The 19,135-nt window shown below is 39.3% G+C and overlaps 2 protein-coding genes across 2 annotated transcripts; one reads left to right on the top strand and one right to left on the bottom strand.

The window, feature by feature from the left end:
• The first annotated feature begins 6,172 nt into the window (after positions 1 to 6,172).
• On the top strand, positions 6,173 to 11,760 carry LOC146386902 (acidic mammalian chitinase-like). Its single transcript, XM_084927282.1, has 10 exons — positions 6,173 to 6,194; positions 6,325 to 6,354; positions 6,443 to 6,648; positions 6,766 to 6,818; positions 6,904 to 7,070; positions 7,496 to 7,616; positions 7,722 to 7,845; positions 7,965 to 8,147; positions 8,229 to 8,348; positions 8,444 to 11,760. Exons 1-10 carry the CDS (start codon positions 6,173 to 6,175, stop codon positions 8,570 to 8,572), a joined length of 1,155 nt encoding a protein of 384 aa, XP_084783408.1. The 3' UTR covers positions 8,573 to 11,760.
• A 432-nt stretch (positions 11,761 to 12,192) lies between these two features.
• slc6a14 (solute carrier family 6 member 14) lies at positions 12,193 to 18,798 on the bottom strand. The gene is made up of 15 exons (XM_084928101.1): positions 18,116 to 18,798; positions 17,560 to 17,704; positions 17,318 to 17,449; positions 16,579 to 16,740; positions 16,203 to 16,296; positions 15,983 to 16,115; positions 14,880 to 15,020; positions 14,647 to 14,782; positions 14,467 to 14,559; positions 14,060 to 14,185; positions 13,844 to 13,962; positions 13,622 to 13,721; positions 13,424 to 13,533; positions 13,084 to 13,251; positions 12,193 to 12,909 (listed from the first exon to the last, which is right to left on the bottom strand). The coding sequence occupies exons 1-15, from the start codon at positions 18,185 to 18,187 to the stop codon at positions 12,754 to 12,756; spliced, it is 1,887 nt and encodes a 628-aa protein (XP_084784227.1). The 5' UTR covers positions 18,188 to 18,798; the 3' UTR covers positions 12,193 to 12,753.
• Positions 18,799 to 19,135: the final 337 nt, after the last annotated feature.

Here is a 19,135-nt window from a genome sequence, read left to right as displayed (position 1 = left end):
ACTGGTCTGGCCCACTTGAGCTGAAATTGGGATTTAAGCAGCACATGATATAAAACGAGTTTGATGGGGCACCCTTTAGGGTGAATATGACATGATTAAAGAACTGAGGTGAGACAAACAGTTACCAAGTCCAAACAGCAAGGAGGTCAGGGTGTATGGATAGGTCATCAAAAACATTTTTCAATAAAAGACTTCTTGTTTCCCGTTTCCAGACAAACAATGTTTCCATATTAAATTTCAAGAGTTTTCTGTTTTTAAGAATAGTGTTTATATAATGTGTTTGTATAGTGTTTATGCAGATCATTTAAGTTACCAGTTAAGCTAGGGAATCAGAAAGCCCCTCTTTTTCCATATTGTGGACAAACCATTTTAGACTTTGTAAACTGGAAGCTTTGCGGATTACATTTCTTGACATCACTTTTTCAATTTCTTTCCAGACCATGACTATCTTTCTTCGTTCCCTGTCTCTGTCAGGAGCTGTTTTCACTGAACCCGCCAAAAAAACCCTCCCAGTTTCCTTCCTAACAAGCACCAAATAGCAGACAGACATAATTAGCGACTAACTGGTGAACATGTAGCAGCATTTAGCTTCTAAAGACAAGTTTCTTCAAGAACTGAGACAAAAAAAACAAAAACATAGCCAAACATAGGGTGACTTAGATCAGTTTTAATGTATATCCACTAGTGTAAATGCAGAGTACAAACCACAGTGGGTTCAAATAGAAATGCACGACTTAATAAAAAAGCCAGTACTGATACATGCAAATATTCCACCAGCACGATCAGAGCACCCATCTCATCCTGCAAGGATCATCCATATTTATGGCAATCCATTAGTGGATTCTTAGACTACTTCTACTGTCAGATCATGCTTTTGGGAGACCACAGATTAATAGCAGTCCCCATATACAGTATTATATTACAGAAAATATAATGAAGAATGATTACCCCCTGACCACTCACACCAAAATCCATCAGTTTTTAGATGCATGCTTTAAATATTAAAAGTTCAGGGACGTGACATCCTGAGTCTGCACTGGGTCAAACGTTGGTGGGAGCCGTTAAAAACTTACATGAGGATGTGCATTTTTTTGTTTTAGCACTTAGAGAGGTTATTAAAGGTGGGAAGTGAAGAGTAACAAGATTAGAACAGTAGTCGCAAAGCTTTTCTCTGTGTTGTAATCTGATATTAGACCTCTAAGTACATTTTAACACAGCCAGTGGTGACATGAAAGTTGGATTTGAGGCTATCCTCCAATCACTTATAATTTGCTTGTTTAAAAAAAAGAGGAAGTAAAAGTTAAATACATTTACATAGTGCTGTGTTTATCATTATAATTTGAGTGGGTGCGTTGTGGTTGAAAGTCAGCCAGATGGTTGTGTAAGAAAGTAGATGATAGCGAGTCGCTCCTGCAGAATATGCTGTGATAACGAAAGAGCCAAAAAAGAGTGAGAAAAAGAAGAGAACTCAGAAGTCAGCCAACAGAAAAGTATGAAGCTTTTTTTTTTGCAAAATGATGATTACGAATGTGTAATAATACATGCATGCGTGTGTGTGTGTGTGTGTGTGCGTGTGTGCGTGTGTATTCATGTGTGTGTGTGTGCGTGTGTGCGTGTGTATTCATGTGTGCGTGTGTGCATGTGTATGTGTGTGTGTGTGCGTGTGTATTCACGCATGTAAGCGTGTGTGTGTGTGTGTGTGTGTGTGTGTGTGTGTGTGTGTGTGCGCATGTCACATAGTCTGACTTAGGTCTCTAATGATTCTCCCCTTCATTTGCTTGATTCATTCAAGAGCCAACACACAAAAGCACGCACACCCACATGCCCTGCTGACTGAAAGGCAGCAAGGATAAGTGGTAGCTCACTGAAAGGAAGGGAGAGAGAGGGGGTCGCCATAGCAACAAGGAGGGGTTGTCGCTTTTATTGGAGAAAGAAAATCAGCTCTGCCTAAACCCCCCACCCCAAACCACCACCACCAACTCTCCTCTCACTCTCCCAATTCTCCTTTCCCTGCCTCACCTTTCTTTTTCTCTGTTTGTTCATTTCATCTACCCTGAGCTGACATCAGCTTCCTGAGACATGGACACATGATGTGGACATTCAAGTCACGGCCGTTGTTACAGTTGTTTCTTATTAGCACACAGGAGGTAAAATGGTTTTGATAGATCAGGTGCAAGGACGAAGTGTAAATGTGTGCAGGAAAATTAATATATTTGCGTCACGCACACACTAAAGACAGAAGTATGGCAGCATATATACAAATTTGGCTCATTGCTGCAGCAGTAGTGACAGTGTTTTGACACAACCTTGCAAATATTTTGAAAGTACTGTATGTCTTCAGCTGTCAGTGAGTCGAAATCCTGAGTCACATCATTTACATTTTTAAGAAAACAGGCTCTTTGTTCTCAGCACATCTGAGCAGAAGCAAGCGCTCTGTAAACTTCAGGAAGAAATGAGATCGATTCGTCAGAAAAACCACACATGCACAGGGCGCATGGTGGCACAAAAAAATTCAGCAACACGTTATGTCATGCTGTAACAGCCTGCTTCTGAAAAATGATTTTAAAACAAGTCATCTTCTAATGTGCGGCAGAGCATCTCGATCCTGTCACAGCATCTGAATTCTGTTTGCAGGTGGGCTGTTCCCCAACTGGACCTGGGAACACTCAAGGACGTTTCTGCACAGCTAAATGTGATGTGGGAGGGTTGTGTATGTGCGAGAGCTTGCACACGGAAACATAGTTGAGGGAAAATTATTGAGCATTTGCTGCCATGGTGATAGGCCCAGCAGTATCTAATAGCAACGGGCTGTTGAAAAGCCTGAATTATGTGGGTGGGGAGGCGGTGAGGGTGGAGAATGAGATCAGTTCTGAGAACTGAACAGAGAGCAGTGTTTACACTTTTTACAGTATTTACATTTTCATCTTGTTTTTTTTCTTTCAGTACACATTTGATAGTTTTAACCACTCACTGTATAATAAAAGGTGGCTGCAGGCTGATAAACAGCTTTAAGAAACATGGTTCTTGGTTGAACATGACATGTAACCACACATCAGGTCATATTATTTATTAGATTTCCTTAAAAACACTCCAGAAGACACCAAAAGCAAAGACGCAGTTAAGAGGCTGACTTCACTGGCCTGACCTTGAACTAGCTATGTTTTACAGCTTCCTGTGCCATCATCCACCATTCACTCAAAGTGCCCCTGCCCCTGTATTTAATTCTCACTAACATGTAAACGGGTGAGCTATGAAAAATTGAACAAAAGGCATCCCACTTGCAGCAGTAACAAGAAGGGTAAAAAAGCAGAAGGCACAAAACGTTTCCCCTGGATGTAATTGTGATTATTTCTACTGCAAAGCTGCACATTTTAGCACGGGACTGAGTTGCTTTTGGACACAGCCTCAAGTGGCCATTAGAAGAACTGCAGTTTTTGGCAGCTTTCACGCTGGCTCCGTTTTTACATCCCCCGGAGGTCGCTGCTCATTTTTCACATTCGTCCAGGCTCAAACTGAAAAGAAAAAGTCTTGTTCTCGCCATTTGTTCCCTCTGTTTTAAATATGCACTCTCACATATCTGAGAAGCTCACATGATCTGATAAGTTCCTCTGCTGCAAAGGCATGAAGATACAAATATAACCTTAACAGTTATTTCATTTTAAACCCCAGTGAAGATGGGAGCTGCTCAGCATCTCTGTCCTTGCTCTCCAACAGAAGGTGCAGCACAGCGACATTAACACCACCAGGATTAATCACTATTTTCACATGTCACTCTACTGTCAACTAGCACTGTGTGCCTGTCTGTGTATGTGTGTGCGCTTTATGCAGCTGTGTCTATTGCGTGGGAGACGGCAACAGGTTGGTGTTCATTGCCTGGCTCCCTGTGCATGGTTGCCATGGTGAGAGAGACAGAGAGAGAGAGAGAGGAAAGAGTTTAGTTTGCAGTTCAGTAGGTTCAATGTAATTTATCTGTACAGCAAAAAAGAACAAGATCTGATGTTTCAGAGGTCGAGACCTGTTTTGCCTGCAGCGTACGTCTGACTTTTAAAAGTTCTGACTATTTTAAAGAGCAAATGACATCACTGCAGAGGGAACTGAAACGATCAGTGGATAAACAGCCTGTTGTTGCTTAACAGCTCACACAAAATGGACCCAGCTGCTACGCAGCTTATTGACTCTCTCTGGTGGTGATATTAAGCAGTGCATCTAATACTCTGCTCATGTTTTTACCGCGCACTTATCGATGTGGTGCATTTTTTTTTTTCACATTTTATCCAAACATACACTCATTCTTCTAGTCCATTACAACTTGTGGTGACTGGTGTCGGATAAATTATTGCTCTTTTAAAAATCTAAAAAAAGATATTTCTGACTTTTACGGGAAAAAAATTATGTTTTTCTCTCTTTTACTGGAAAAATATCTGGGCCCATAATACACAGTACTTGCCATTAATGAAGCAACGGTGGTGCAGCCACATATATCAGTGGAAAATGTGTAGCTTTCACTGTTAGTTTAATGAATAGCGCAATGGTGAAACTGCAGTGGCTACCCGCTGTTCGGAGGTGATAATGTGCGTCTTTAAAAATATATTTCTCAGCATTGTGTGGAAACTGCAGTATGATGATGCACATCTCAGATACTGGCTCAGCGTTGATTGTGTTTCTATCCTAGTAATGGCTCTCGGGATGACAATGCCAGCCAATCCACTACTTCAGTCCAGGCTGAAATTTCAATACCCAATAATGAGCTACTTCAGCCTGAGATAGCTCATTATTGGCTAACAAACTGAGACAAACTGAGACACATACAGTAGACTTAGTTCAAACTTAGTTCATATAAGGCAGAATCCATGCCATGCAAACTGCCTGTCTCATCACCCCACTTGTCACTCAGTATAGCTATGGCCCATATGTATAACTTGTAACACTTGTAAAGACTGTTCATATTGAATTCTTTTTTTGGTTTCATGTGTGGATAACTTTATATTTAAGGCATTTTTTTCCTTTAATCACTAAAAGTCAGTATCTGTTAATGAAGCTTTATAAGCATAAAACAATAGCTTAAGGATCCATCCATTGCAGTTGGTCTAGTAGAGCCTATCCCAGGTGTCATAAGAAGAGAGGCAGGGTACACCCTGGACAGATCGCCAGTCTGTTGCAGGGCTAAGACAAAAAGACAAACAGCTATTCACAATCATGATCACACCTACGGTCAACTTGGAATCACCATTTAGCCTAACATGCATGTCTTTGGACTGCAGGAAAAAACCAGAGCACCTGGAATGAACACACTGTCATGTTGGTGTGAAGTGTGGCTGGTTAGGGCCCAAAGTCAGTCTCCAAAAGCAGGCAGATTTCCAAGGTCGTAAAAAATCAAGACTAGATAGGATGTATAAACACCCCCCCCCCCCCCTCCCCTCCCCCCCACAACCGTCAGGGTTCAAAAACCCAGGACACAAGGAGAGCATGCCGCACGAAAAGGCTCCAGCTGGCTGGCATTGTCTGAATCTGCCATTGTAATCACAAAACAACTGATCTACTTCCAAGTATAGAAGAGGGCAAAAAGTCTGTATGTCCCTTCTAAAGTAAAGAATAACATTAATAACTGATCATGAACCATGTGTGAGGATGATAAGGAGCGCAGCAGAGAGGACAACCACATAAACACCACTATCAAACTGTACTTGGAAAATGGTGCTTCAGTGAAATTTACAGGAGCTTCCCTCGAAAAACAGTTAGATATTGGAAGCAAGGCAAAATATATGGCGATACGTGTCAGTGCCTCTTTAACTGAACTGAAGGCTTTTTATTTCAAATCTGCCTTGAGTGCCTCAATTTTTTGCTCCTAATGATTTAAGCGACACCGGTAGTGCCTCTGTTACTTTTTCCCTTTTAGGCGAAAAGTGCATTTAAGAAATTGAGTGTGATGTACAGAACAACCCATTTTAGTAACCTCAAAGAGATCTGATTTAACCTACGAACGCATTATCAAAAGGCATGCTGAAGGTTATCAGCGAAACGCTCGTGTTGCGCAAACAAATATGTTTTTTGTTTTCCGCATTTGCTGATTAGCCAAATCAGCTATAGTTAATAAATATTACGCATACGTTGAAGAAGTGAGGGCTATAAAAGAGCGTTAGTGTCCTCATGTTGCTCTGATACAGTAGGCAACATGGACAGACTCATCTGCACCGGTAAGTTGAACTTCAAAAACTTTCTTACATTTAAACAGAATATCTCTATTCAGCTGGTTAATACAAATTGATGCTGAGTAGTTAACCTGCCTTCTCCTTCTTCACCCTTTTTGATCTCCTTTCCCTGCAGGACGGGCTCTCTTGCTACATGTGCAGTTAGGTAATTGTGTCTTTTATCCACTCAGTGTTAGGCTGATGTGTGTAGACACATTTCAGTTACAGTGTAAGAACTATTCCTTGTCTTGCAGGAACATCGTACATCCTTTCCTGTTATTTTACTAGCTGGGCACAGTACCATCTGGGGGCAGGCAACTATCTCCCTACCAACATTGACCCATGTCTCTGTGACCATCTCATCTACGCCTTTGCGGGAATGGAGCACAACATGATCAAAGCCTACGATCGAAACGATGAGAAACTCTATGGAGAGTTTCAGGCCTTGAAAAACCAGCCAGTACACACAAATGCTTATAGGGATGATAAACTGAAAGGCATATGTGGGTATTTATATACAGAAGCACAGAGCAAATTTTGAGAGTTTAACATGGATGTTGTTACTGCTCACAGGAACAGCAACCTAAAGACTCTGCTGTCCATTGGTGGATGGAACCTTGGCACCCAAAAGTATGTTGTAATGACCTGAGGTTCACTACTGTCGCCAAGATAAAACTATATCACGAGTTGAAATTGTGTATCTTTCTGTTACTAGGTTCACAACCATGGTTTCCACTGCTGCCCATCGTCAGACCTTCATCAAAAGTGTTATCACCTCCTGCGTCACTACAATTGATGGTCTGGATATCGACTGGGAGTACCCTGGTTCTCGCGGCTCCCCACCTCAGGATAAGGAGCATTTCACGGTCTTGCTACAGGTCAGTTGTGTTGGTATGCTGTCTGTCGTGCCAGTTATGGCGAGCTAGAAATGGTTATATCAAAAGTCAAAGAAGAAGAGATTATGATCTACAAAATGCAGAGATGAAGGTGAGTCATCACATCACTGACCTCTTGCCAAAATGCTGCACTTGTCTTCCTGAAATTTCACCCTTAATCTAGACTACTGAGTGATTCCAGTTTTTATTATCAGGTCTTCTGATAACTTCCACATCCACACAGATATCCTTTATGTTTCAGCGTGGGTGACTGCAAACCCAGAGAGCCATTTAAATGTTAATGTGTGCAGTTGTTACTGTAGCGATGGGAGCAACACATGAACAAGCCACCCGACTGATCTATACTTTAACAGGCCTACGGTGTGACCTCAGGCTTTCTCAGTGTTTAAAAGAAAAACAATCACGTACCAGCTGTAACTGCTTTTTGTTCCTCGCCTGTCTGTAGGAGTTGTCCTCGTCTGTTGCTGACTGCTGCTGTCTCTGCTCGAAAGGAGACGATTGACTCTGCATACCAGATTGCCCAGATTGGAGCGTAAGTACAGCGCATGAGCTGAGACATGCACACATTACATACCTCCACATTTGTCATCCAGAACGCAGCCTTTACTAAACATTAGCACCTGTGTTTGTTTGTAAGTGTGCTGGACTACATCCATGTTATGACCTATGACTTCCATGGTTCGTGGGAACATAATGTTGGAGAGAGCAGCCCTCTCTATAAGGGCCCTAGTGACCAGGGATCCATGATCTACTACAACGTGGTAAGTGAAGGCGTCATTATTCCTCGGTCTAAAACATTTTTTTACTCCTGCTTTGTGTTAATAAAAAAAAACTATTGTGGAAGAGTTAGACAAACTGCTCTGTATTCTCTTGTTTTAAGGACTATGCTATGAATTACTGGAAGAACAATGGTGCCCCAGCTGAGAAGCTGCTGGTTGGTTTCCCCACTTTTGGCCACACTTTCCACCTGGCTTCCTCTAACACAACTGTGGGAGCTCCTGCCAGGGGACCTGGACCTGCTGGACATTTCACTCGTCAGACTGGATTCTTGGCCTACTACGAGGTCTATTTCTTAATCTGTGTGAATGCATACATTAGGCAGGAGAGTTCATGCATGTTAGTTTAAATCTTTTCTTCCCGCCAGATCTGCACCTTCCTGAAGGAAGGAGCCACACAGGCTTGGGACAACGCCCAGAACGTGCCCTATGCCTACAACCAGGGAGTCTGGATTGGATATGACAATATTAAGAGCTTCCAGGCAAAGGTGTGAAGTAATCTTTTTTTTTAAAAATTTATTTACATTATTTAATTTTAATTTCTTAAGCTGATTAAACACTTGGTTTATTTTCTGTTTTGCAGACTGAGTGGTTGAAGCAGAACCGTTTTGCTGGAGCTGTGGTGTGGACTTTGGACGACTTCACCGGCATGTTTTGCGGCCAGGGGCGAAACCCACTCATCAACACTCTAAAAAGTGGACTAGGAACTTAATCTTGTACGCGTGAACCACATATCATCTGGGAATAGACATGCAAAACAAAAACAAAAAGAACAACAACAACAAAACTGTTTTTGCTAGTAGAACAGATATTTTTGTAAACTTGGCCCAGACTCAAATGTCTCAACAGTTTTTCAGTGAATTTATGTGGCGTCACACTCAAATGCACAAACTTGTACACAATAAAACACAAGAAATGGTCCATGGCCACTGTGTTGTATAAGGGTATATTAAGGTCCCTACCTGTGCTTCAGGCAGCTTAGCCAAGCTTAAACTGGCACCAGTGTAGCACTCTCAGTCATCTTCAGCTCCCTCCAGTGTCACGCCTCTCAACTGGAACAGAATCAACACATAAGGAGAGATGCTGTGAAATACACAACCTGGAGATGCAAAAGTTATCAATTCATGCAGTAAACATATTTCAAACACATATACATTTGGCACAAGTTTAGTGTGTGTACTGTATTAAACTCTCCCCAAAATATTAGGTGATTTATTAGTTCCTGAAAGTTGTAGTTGTATATTAAACATTTTATATAACGTATGTATAGATATATCATATGCTATTTTAACAGTGAAAAGAACATAAAATTTTGAAACTGCAAAAAACAAGTAGTTACATGCGAAAAAGTAATTACATAACCAGTTACAGCTTGTTAACATCTTTCCAGCAAGAACAGTCATATGAGTCATATTTAGACAAACTAGTTCATCACTTTCTTTATTCAAATTGCATAAAAGACTGTCTGGACTCAAAGAAACGAAACTGTCTGTGACCTCTTTCAGAGACAGATTTGCCCGTAGGTGATGCTGCTTGAAGTTAAAAGAAAAGAAAAGAAAAGGTGAAACCCTTAATTATACTGCATAATTATATTGTTTTTCAGCCTATACTGTCAAATGTGACTCATTTCTAAGTCTTTTTGGTAAACTGTTACATTTAAATTTGTTGTTTGCTTTTGTGGCTTTCCATTGGAGTCTTTATTAGTATAGTGCCTGCATCAAACTATGAAAAATAAATACAATGTATTTCTGTTTGTTACCAGTGTTAATGCAAAAAAGTAACATTTAAGAGGATGCACAAGTTGTAGTCATTTTTTTTTGTATTGTTAGCATTTTTTCTTTTTACAAAGCAGCTGGCGTCTTTGACGGCAGCTTTAAAAAACAGCAAAATTTACTATTTACTAGGAGTTACAATTACTAACTGCCATTGTTACAGATTGTACTGAAGCTGGGGCATAGATGGCTCTGTTATTATGGTGTGACAGCACTGAATATTAGCACTACAATAAATCAAAGTTCAAAATCTTACTTATTTTACAGCACAAAATGACCACCTCTTGCATCCACTGGAAGTTCTGAGGTGTACAATTGTATGCTATTTAGTCCTTCAGCAACATAGGCTGTAATACACTAAGTGTGAGTGGCCAGAAGATGATTTAAACTAAAGGCACTTGACCAGACCTCAGTTTGTGTGCTGAGGTCAGAAACATACTTAACAAAAGCTTAGAGTGCAGCCGCTGTAATAACAGTGTGATGCACGTCACGGCCATCAGAGATGATAAAACAGGTGATACAGACAAACTAGAAACACAGCACAGAGCATTTCTCAGCAGATTATTCAAATATCTCAGCTCTTATTATGTCCACATTAAAACAACACTTGCAGTCATACACATGCAAACAAACACATTAACTGGTGATTTGGGTTAATTGGTGATTCTAAATTTTAGTTGTGAATGTGAACGTGAATAGTTGTCTGTCTGTGTTTGCCCTGCGACAGACTGGAAACCTGTCTAGGATGTACCCCAGCTGACATAGGCTACAGACCAACTCCCACCCTGAATTGGAAAAGTGGATAAAAATGCGTGGATATCTGCACTGAGTATGTAGAGTCAGCCGTCAGAGGTACCAGCGTTTTCGTTTCTCTTTATAGTCTGGGTTTGAATGACCAGTTATTTTAGTAGGATAACCTGAACACCATTCCAACCCTGTACTTTGGAGAAAGGTAAAAATGAATGTTTTTTTTGGGTTTTTTTAATGTAAATTGTTTTTGATGTGTGATAGTTTGAAATTTTCTTTGTTCCCTAATTGTCAAAGCTTCCACTCACCCATCTATCCTTTTTTTTCTGCTTATCCAATTCAGGGTTACAGAGCAGAGGCAGCATAGACTTTGGACAGATCTCCAATGTGCCCTGGAGCTGACACAAAAAGACAGACAACCATTCACACTCACATTAGCACCTACAGTTATCAATTAACCCAACCCAATGCATGCCTTTGTACTGTGGGAGGCTGCTGGAGCACTTGGAAAAACCCACACAGGAACTGGGAGAGCATGTAAACTCTGCACAGAAAAGCCCCAAACTGCATTCAAACCCTGCACCTTCTTGATGTGAAACATTTGAGCATTTGGTGAATAATTAAAAAGAATTTAAAAAAATGTTTCAATTAGGTTTAGATATGTTTAAGTTCGGGTCCTCACCAGTGATACTTAGATTTAAACAGTATGTGTGGAGAGCAACTGAGTCATTGCATTTGTCTGAAAGTTATCACCCACAAAATGTAGCTCTACCTAAAAGGGTTCCTGGATTGTTATAAGATAAACTTTGATAACTTTGATAAACTTTTTCTTTGTGGATTTTGGGGTTGTTGAACAAAGGTGCGGGGGCACAGGTGAAAATACTATCAGCACAGCAATGAAAAGCATTCACCAGTTTCCATGTATCATAATGATTCTGCAGGTGCGTTTGAGTTTTTAGTACTGCTGTAAGTAATTCATGATCCTATTTCTAGAAAGCAGCTTTAGTGATTAGTGCTTTGGAGTGTTTTTTTTTTTCTTTCCTTTTTAGCCACTGGAAATGGTATTGGGAAAAATGCTTTGTATTGTAGTTTGCAAGTGAAAATGCATTCATTTGACACATTTTTCCATTTCTTGTGTTTCTAATTTTTGAAGCGGCTACCCTGAGAATGTGAAAATACCCAACTGTGACACACTCAGGTCACACCCAAGCAGTATTATTATTAATGGAAGACATCAGTGCAAACTGTGATTAAGAAGCTTCTGAGACAAAATCTTACATGATTGCTTGTTATCATCGTAATCACACAGTCTCTGTTCAGGGTGGAAGTCAGATTTATTCAAAGGAGGGTGCAAGATTATATAATATAGTCCTGTCTGCAAAGGACCAGTTTACATATGTATATATATATATATATATATATATATATATATATATATACACATAAAACAACCAACCAACTAACCAAACACAAAAACAGACTAAAATAAAAACATCTGATTGTTTCCTTTTCCTACTTATCAAATATGACAAATCCTGTAAAAAATATCAGTTGCATTTTTATTTACTACATTTAAATATCAGCATATGAGTGACAGGAAAAAGAACTGTGCTTTAAAGACAAGCATAGTTAATGACACAGACTCAATCTCTCCTAATAAAAAACAAAAAAACAAAACAAAACAAAACATAAAACTGCCAATAAAATATCACCTGATAATAATGCCCTATCAAGTAATACATATATTAAATATATATATATATATATATATATATATATATATATATATATATTTTTTTTTTTTTTTTTTCTCCATGTCAACTTTGTTTGTGTGATTGAGTCTTCTCTTTTTCTGTAAACACATGAACTCACACAAGCTGCAGCAGGACATATACAGTATACAATAGGTAATAAAAAAGGGGAAAAGACCCAGACATTTCTTCTAAAAGAAGAAAGAAGAAATGTTTAGATAGTAAGAAGAGTCCACATCCTCATTTGGGAACATTAGATCTCAGCTGTTATGCAGTATATACATCATTACATCATTCTGCTCAGTAAAGTGTTCACACTTTGTTTGCAATGGTGACTTGATTGCATTGTGCTCTTAAATAAACCCATTCTGCCTGTCGAAGGACATAGTTCTTTTTTTTTAATTACTTTCTTTTGAAAGATGATACTGATCCAACTATTACCAAACAGACTGTAGAATTAAAAATACATCCCAAAAAAGCGCTCAGGTTTCAGGAAGTTTACATGTAAGTTCTGCTGTGAGTTTATATTTCAGCTGCTTTCTGCCTCCCAGAGGTCAAAAATGACTTAACTTTCAGAACTTTCAAAACAAGGTATTCATAGAGCAAACGCAGGAGAAGCCTCATTATAGCCACGAACTGGAGATTACATTCAGATTAACTTCTGCTTTATTTTTGCTGTTGTTCCTACGGCAGCAGCGTTCTTCTGAGTAGCGCTCCCCTCGATGGACGTCCAAATAGGGATGCCATTCCTCAGATGGCGAGCACAGTGACTTCAGACGCTGCAGAATATAAGAAGCGTAAATTTTAGTACTGTGTATTTATTTTAATACTCACAAATCACTTGTGTGACTGACTGAAAAAAAAGATCCAAGCAGTTCAAGAACTACTACAATCTTTCAAATGTAGAAAAAGACAAGAATAATCCACAGTCAATCCACTGCACAAGTACACACCTTCCAGGGGTTTCCTTTTGCCTTTATCAGCTTATACCCAGCAGCAACAGGGATCCACATCAGGACAAATGCAATCATGCACCAGCCTAAATTCATGCCCCAGTCTGGGTAGGGGATACCTCCATAGTTAGGGGGTTCAAAGTAAACCAGAGACGAGATCAAGAGGAACTAGACAAAAGTCACAAAAAAAACATAAAGTTCACTACTGGTGGAGACAAACAACTACAAGATATTTGTGTACACCTATGCACGTTAATAAAAGTCGATACTTTTAATTAACACAATGCTTTTGCCTTTTAAATTCTCTTGTACAGCAAACAAGGCAGCACTGTGTTCTCACCACTACGATGCAGGGGGTGATAAAGAACCAACATGCTCTCCACCACAGCCAAAATGTGGAAGTCTTCATTCCAATCATCATCTCAATGTCTTTAATAAAACGGTTTCCCCCTGCAAGATGGAAGAAGAATATAAGTATCCTGGAATTTAAGACCATCAGTCACCTTTCATATGCACAAACTTAGATTGTTGTACTTACCGTAAATGTAGCAGATGGCAATAATCTCCAAAAGCACCAAAAATAGCAGCACCCAGCTGGCAATAAACTGGTCAATTAGGGTTACCCAGTATACGCCTGCCTATGATACACACATGCATGAAAAACACACAAAACCATTATACATTATACATTTATACAGAGAGACTGAGCAAGTTAACTATTTTATAACAGCCACAGAAAGTTGTGCTAAGACAGACTTACCCTTGTGACACATGGTAAACCCAGGAGGTAGAGGACAGAACATAACGCTACAGTTAATAAGGCATGTTTGGATTTGAAGACTGTGGGGAAAGCGTCGAGCAGGCAGGTCGTTATCACCTCTAACGACAAGAAGAGAGATTTTAGTTTGTGTAGATCAAACAGCAGTGGGCTGAATGTTCTGCAAACATCACACTGAACTGAAGCTTCAGATCTAACCTATTCCTGCAAACTGGGAGTCCAAACCAACAGTCAAAAGCATGAAGAAGAACAAAATGGACCACAGCGGCGAGATGGGGAGCTTAGACAGAGCATCTGGATAGGCTATGAAAGCCAGACCAAACCCTGCATAAAGACAAATAAAAAGGTAAAAATCATCTGGTAGCATCATCTGGAACCAACATGGTTTATCCAGCTTATTATGGTTTGCAGGATATCAAATACTGCCAAAATACTGCCAATATTCAGCAATGAGATGAGTCTTGCACTCTTTGTAAAGGATCCCATGAATTTCTGAAACCTAGTCGCACTCTTTGTTTAAACAGGCAAAACTGAAAGCACAAAGCTGACAGAATGGCAGTATTTAACACCAAATGATAAGAGTGTGTTGGTGTTGTATGTCTGACCTTCCTTTACCACTTTTGAAACTGGCGTTTTGTAGACGTGAGCCATATGTCCTAAAATTGAAAATATGGCAAAGCCTGCAAGCACACTGGTCCCTAGAAAGAGATCAAATCAGGAAATGTATAAAAGAAAATGCAAAAACAATTTCATTCTTTCTAAAATGTTGTTAGAGAGGGCCCTACCTGCATTAGTAAGGGTGACAACAAACGAGTCCTTGAACACGTTGTTGTGAAAGTTGTTATAGGAAGCAAGAGCAATGAGTCCACCCCAGCCAATAGAGAGAGAGTAGAAGGTCTGAGTTGCTGCATCTTTCCACACCTAAAACACAGAGTTGTACTGTAGCTCATTAAGAGGTTTTTTTTCTCAGATAACAAATAACTTTATTGGATTGCACATGAACAGTGAGAGTTTCTACCTGAACTTCAGTCAGTTTGGTCAGATTGGATTGAGAACCAATGTAGAACTCGATCCCATCTTTGGCTCCCTCTAGAGTCACACCTCTGATCAGCAGGATCACAATCACCACGTAAGGGAAGGTAGCAGTGAAATACACAACCTGGAGATACAAAGACTTGTTACTTTGCAGGAAAAGCAAAAGACTGCTTTTTGTTACATTTGTTAAGCCTAAATTCTAAAATATGTCAGGCCCTCTGCATTTCAGTACTGACAGTTTAGCATCGCATATGAAAAGTGCAGTCTGTCATTTTGTTGTTCTTGGTTTACTAATTTTTATAATACTTTAACACTTTAAACTTGCTTCGAGTTAGATGAGATGATGAATATCAGTCCTGTTTCAGTACATTCAGCTAATTATGAAACTAAGGGAATATTTTCTCAGATTACTATAAAATCGTTCAAAACTAAAAAAGGACACCAGCACTATAGACTGTTGATAAGAGGTTTCAAAACCATCCTGAGTTTTTTAAACTGGATAACAGAAACAAGGTGTGGAGCTGCCTGAGGCACAATAGAAAATATAAAGCATGTGGTGTCTTTTTTTTATTTATTTTTTGTTATTTTAAAATGGAAAAAACATTTGGAGCACCATGGTGGTGCAGTAATTAGCACCCTTGCCTTTGAATCCATGTGTGGAGTTCGCTTGTTGTCTTGATGCCTATGTAGTTTCTCTTGGGGTTCTCCTATATATATATGCATTTAGGGCACCTTTTGTCCTATGACACCTGAGTTGGTGTAGTCGAAGAAAATAGTGGGATGGGATCATAATTTAAAAAATTACGTTATGAACATAATTTAAATCTAGCAATTGAGAGCATTAAGTCCTTGAGAATGTGTATGATATATATGAGGTCATCAGCAGGGGGAGTCACACCCTGCTGATATACGAAAAAACACCACAGTGACTTCACTTATCATATGCTTATTAGACTTTTTACATACAGTTAGTTTGTGAAACTAAACAGCTAATATCACAAACTAAATTATTCTAAATAGATGTGTGGATTTGTATGTTGGACAAAAACGAACAGGAGTCCATCTACACGGAGGATTTTGACGTACTTTGCCTGATGATTTGATGCCTTTGATGAGCGCAGCAGTAACAATTATGGAGGTCAGCAGCAGACAGAGAGCCAAGTGCCAAACTACTGGCCCCGTTTCATCAAGACCACTGGACCTCTGCAGAGCCACATTACTGCAAAGAAGAAGACACGTGTATTTGTACAAACAGTGTGACAAGTGCTTTTATTTATGCCTGTGTGCACGAGTGTTTGAGTCTTACTCCCAGTACAGCTCACTCGAAGTCTGTATCGAAGAGCAGCTGCTGTTTTCCTGAGTCCAGTTGGTAACCAAAACACCGCTTACATTACAGGACACTAAAAAAAGAGAGAGGACTTGTGAGTGTCCAAAATATAAATCTTATATCAGTATTTACCACAACACAAGTACCTGTGATTGGATCTGTAGTGGGTGCTTTAATTTCTCCAGAATATTTACATTTTAGGTTACTGAGACTCAAAACCACATCAAAATACTTTATAATCTTTATGACTGATATCAATTTATGTTAAATCAGTGTATGTGGTGATGTAGATACCGCAGAGCAGAAGATTTAATGAGCTGCTCTTTACAAGAATACAAGAATATAATGTATGCACCTTCAGGCGTGGTGCTGCAGTTACTGCCATCGCAGCTGGAACAGCCGGACCACGGCAGAGGACACTGCATTGAGGCGAACATGTAGTACAGGCTGTAGGAGATGATGACGTTGTAATAAATACACACTATTACAGACACCACAACCATGGCAACACCAATACCTGAAGGGATAGATAGGGCATAAAAGACACTATTAATTTAAAAAATATTATCGGAAACTTCACCAGACAAAAGCTGTCTCTTTTTAAATGAGTTTTTGATTGAACTAATCATAATAAGTGTGTCTAAGTTTACTGATCATACATAAAAGCATGTTATTTTTGTTTTTTGCTGCAGTAATTTAAAAATCTCTCGACTTTGCTTATTACAGTTTCTTTAATTACACTGCAGCGTTCTTTTTGTTTGTTTGAAGAACATAAAACAATTTTGTAATCCTCATTAAAGCTGTCATTAAAAAAATTGGGTTTGGGGTCAGTTTTTGGTCACACAGTTGACCATTAACCAAAAACCTTATTAAGGAGAGTTTAGGGCTGATTTGTGGTGACACAGCTCTGCATTGGCCACAAGCCTGATTAAATGTACTGTTCATAATTCATGTGACCTGCAAGCAGTTCTTAAGAAAAGCAAATAATAATCCAGAGAACCTAGTGATTAAAAAATGCACATTTATATTTATTGGAATGTTGATTAATTCATAACATTTTCTTTTATTTAAAAAAAAAAAACCCTTAAAATTACCCTGTATTAATGGCACTGCTCTCCATACATTAACTGGACCTTGGCTGCAGAATTGACCCAAGGCACTTTCCAAGAAGAAAAGAGGAATTCCAACCACCACCAACATCACGAAATATGGGATAAGAAAGGCACCTGCTCAAAATGAAGGATTTGGTGGTAAAGAGGAAAACAAATGTTATAAAAACATAGTTGCTTTCAAATAGAATCTTGGATAATGGATTAGAAAATAAATGCTGATTTACCCCCTCCATTCTTGTATGCCAAATACGGAAATCTCCAGATATTTCCCAGACCAACAGCATATCCGATCATAGAGAGAATGTACTCCTTCTTACTGGTCCAGTTACCACGCTCAGTATTCTCATCCCCATCGTCCACACGTGGATCCTGCTCATTTAAAAAGTTCAAAACTTTTGTAATCTTGTAAAACTTGTGACGTGTGTAAGCAATTATTGGATTCACCAGGACTTTCAGAAAAAATAAAGATGTTAGAAAGAAGAGTCTGTTGTAGAACAATGGTATGGTACATGATTTAAATATTAATTAATCAACACCAGGACACAAGATATCAGTCATTATAATAATTATTAGTTATTAGTAATTATATACTAGAAAGTTGGTTTAATTTATCAGCTGAACCATTTTTTTCTAAATATGTGACAGTTACATCAAAAACAAAAAAAAAATACTATGATCTTTAAATACAGACAAGTGTCTTCTTCCTCAGTCTATTTCTGCGAAACTATTATGCTGTAAGTTATCCAGTGAAAGTCTGGTCAGTCAGTTATGCAGTCCTACCTGGTCGACAACAGCAGGATTTCTGAAAATGAAACCCTTGAAACTTTGCCACCCGTATTCCCTCATGTTCATTCGCCTGCTTGTTGGGACAGAATAAGAAATTTGAAGTTAACTACATCTGTTTTAAAGTCTCCTCTCTAAAGGCGAGCTAGTGATGTGTTCCAATGATCTGCCACAGCCCTCCCCCTGAGATAGTTGTATGCAATTACCTCAACTCCCACTCTAAACTTAAAAAAAGTGGTTATAAAGATGAGTGACGAACGTTTTCCTCTTTTTAAGGTTAATGACACAACTGCTGACACTCAGTCTGATAACGTCAGTGTCACTTTACGCAATTATGTGGAGCTGTTATTAGATGGTAGTCATGTTCACTGTATAATATCATGGTGCTAAAATACAGTATGTATGACTTCTTTCTGTAGAGAGGAGTGATAGCATACTTACACTGATAAATAAAAAAAGAGTGGAGCTCCCACTGTTTACGAGTGTCCAGTTTGTGGGTGACTCAGCGTTGCGACGCTAAGCCTGCATCTCTATCTTCAGCACTCCACCCTAATGCCACTGCTGTAATGTACCGTGGATGGGACTCATTTCGGTCAGTGACACCTACACATAATGACTTTACGGATGACCCGCGTGTGTCTGTGTCACTTCTCATAACAGATGGCGTGCCCGCATGATGGTGACTGGTGACAAAAGGAGATGAATGAAAAATGGCTCAGATTATTCAACATGCAACACAGTCCAAAACACAGATGTTAAACTGATTTCATTCACATAAGCTAATAGTATGAGCACATATGTAACGCCGACTTTGGTCATAATTTGGTAAGCTGTAACTTTACCAACTAGTGCTCTGTGGACACAAAGTAACCAGATCATAGGGAGACTTTCTTAACAACATACAGGGAGTGCAGAATTATTAGGCAAATGAGTATTTTGTCCACATCATCCTCTCCATGCATGTTGTCTTACTCCAAGCTGTATAGGCTCGAAAGCCAACTACCAATTAAGCATATT

Source organism: Perissodus microlepis, chromosome 5 (genome assembly GCF_051167445.1).
Source record: "Perissodus microlepis isolate ML-2025 ecotype Zambia chromosome 5, ASM5116744v1, whole genome shotgun sequence".
Taxonomy (NCBI): domain Eukaryota; kingdom Metazoa; phylum Chordata; class Actinopteri; order Cichliformes; family Cichlidae; genus Perissodus; species Perissodus microlepis.
Note: the sequence above shows the minus strand (reverse complement) of the source record. Positions and strands in the feature narration are given on the sequence as shown.

Coding starts and splice junctions, on each gene's coding strand:
- slc6a14 (XM_084928101.1), bottom strand. CDS start 18,187: ATGAACATGAGGGAATACGGGTGGCAAAGTTTCAAGGGTTTCATTTTC. Junction 14,186..14,466: donor TTCAAAAGTGGTAAAGGAAG/GTCAGACATACA, acceptor GTCTTTATGCAG/GGTTTGGTCTGGCTTTCATA. Junction 13,963..14,059: donor CTCCCAGTTTGCAGGAATAG/GTTAGATCTGAA, acceptor TCTTGTCGTTAG/AGGTGATAACGACCTGCCTG.
- LOC146386902 (XM_084927282.1), top strand. CDS start 6,173: ATGGACAGACTCATCTGCACCG. Junction 7,071..7,495: donor CACGGTCTTGCTACAGGTCA/GTTGTGTTGGTA, acceptor ATCACGTACCAG/CTGTAACTGCTTTTTGTTCC. Junction 7,617..7,721: donor CAGATTGCCCAGATTGGAGC/GTAAGTACAGCG, acceptor TTTGTTTGTAAG/TGTGCTGGACTACATCCATG.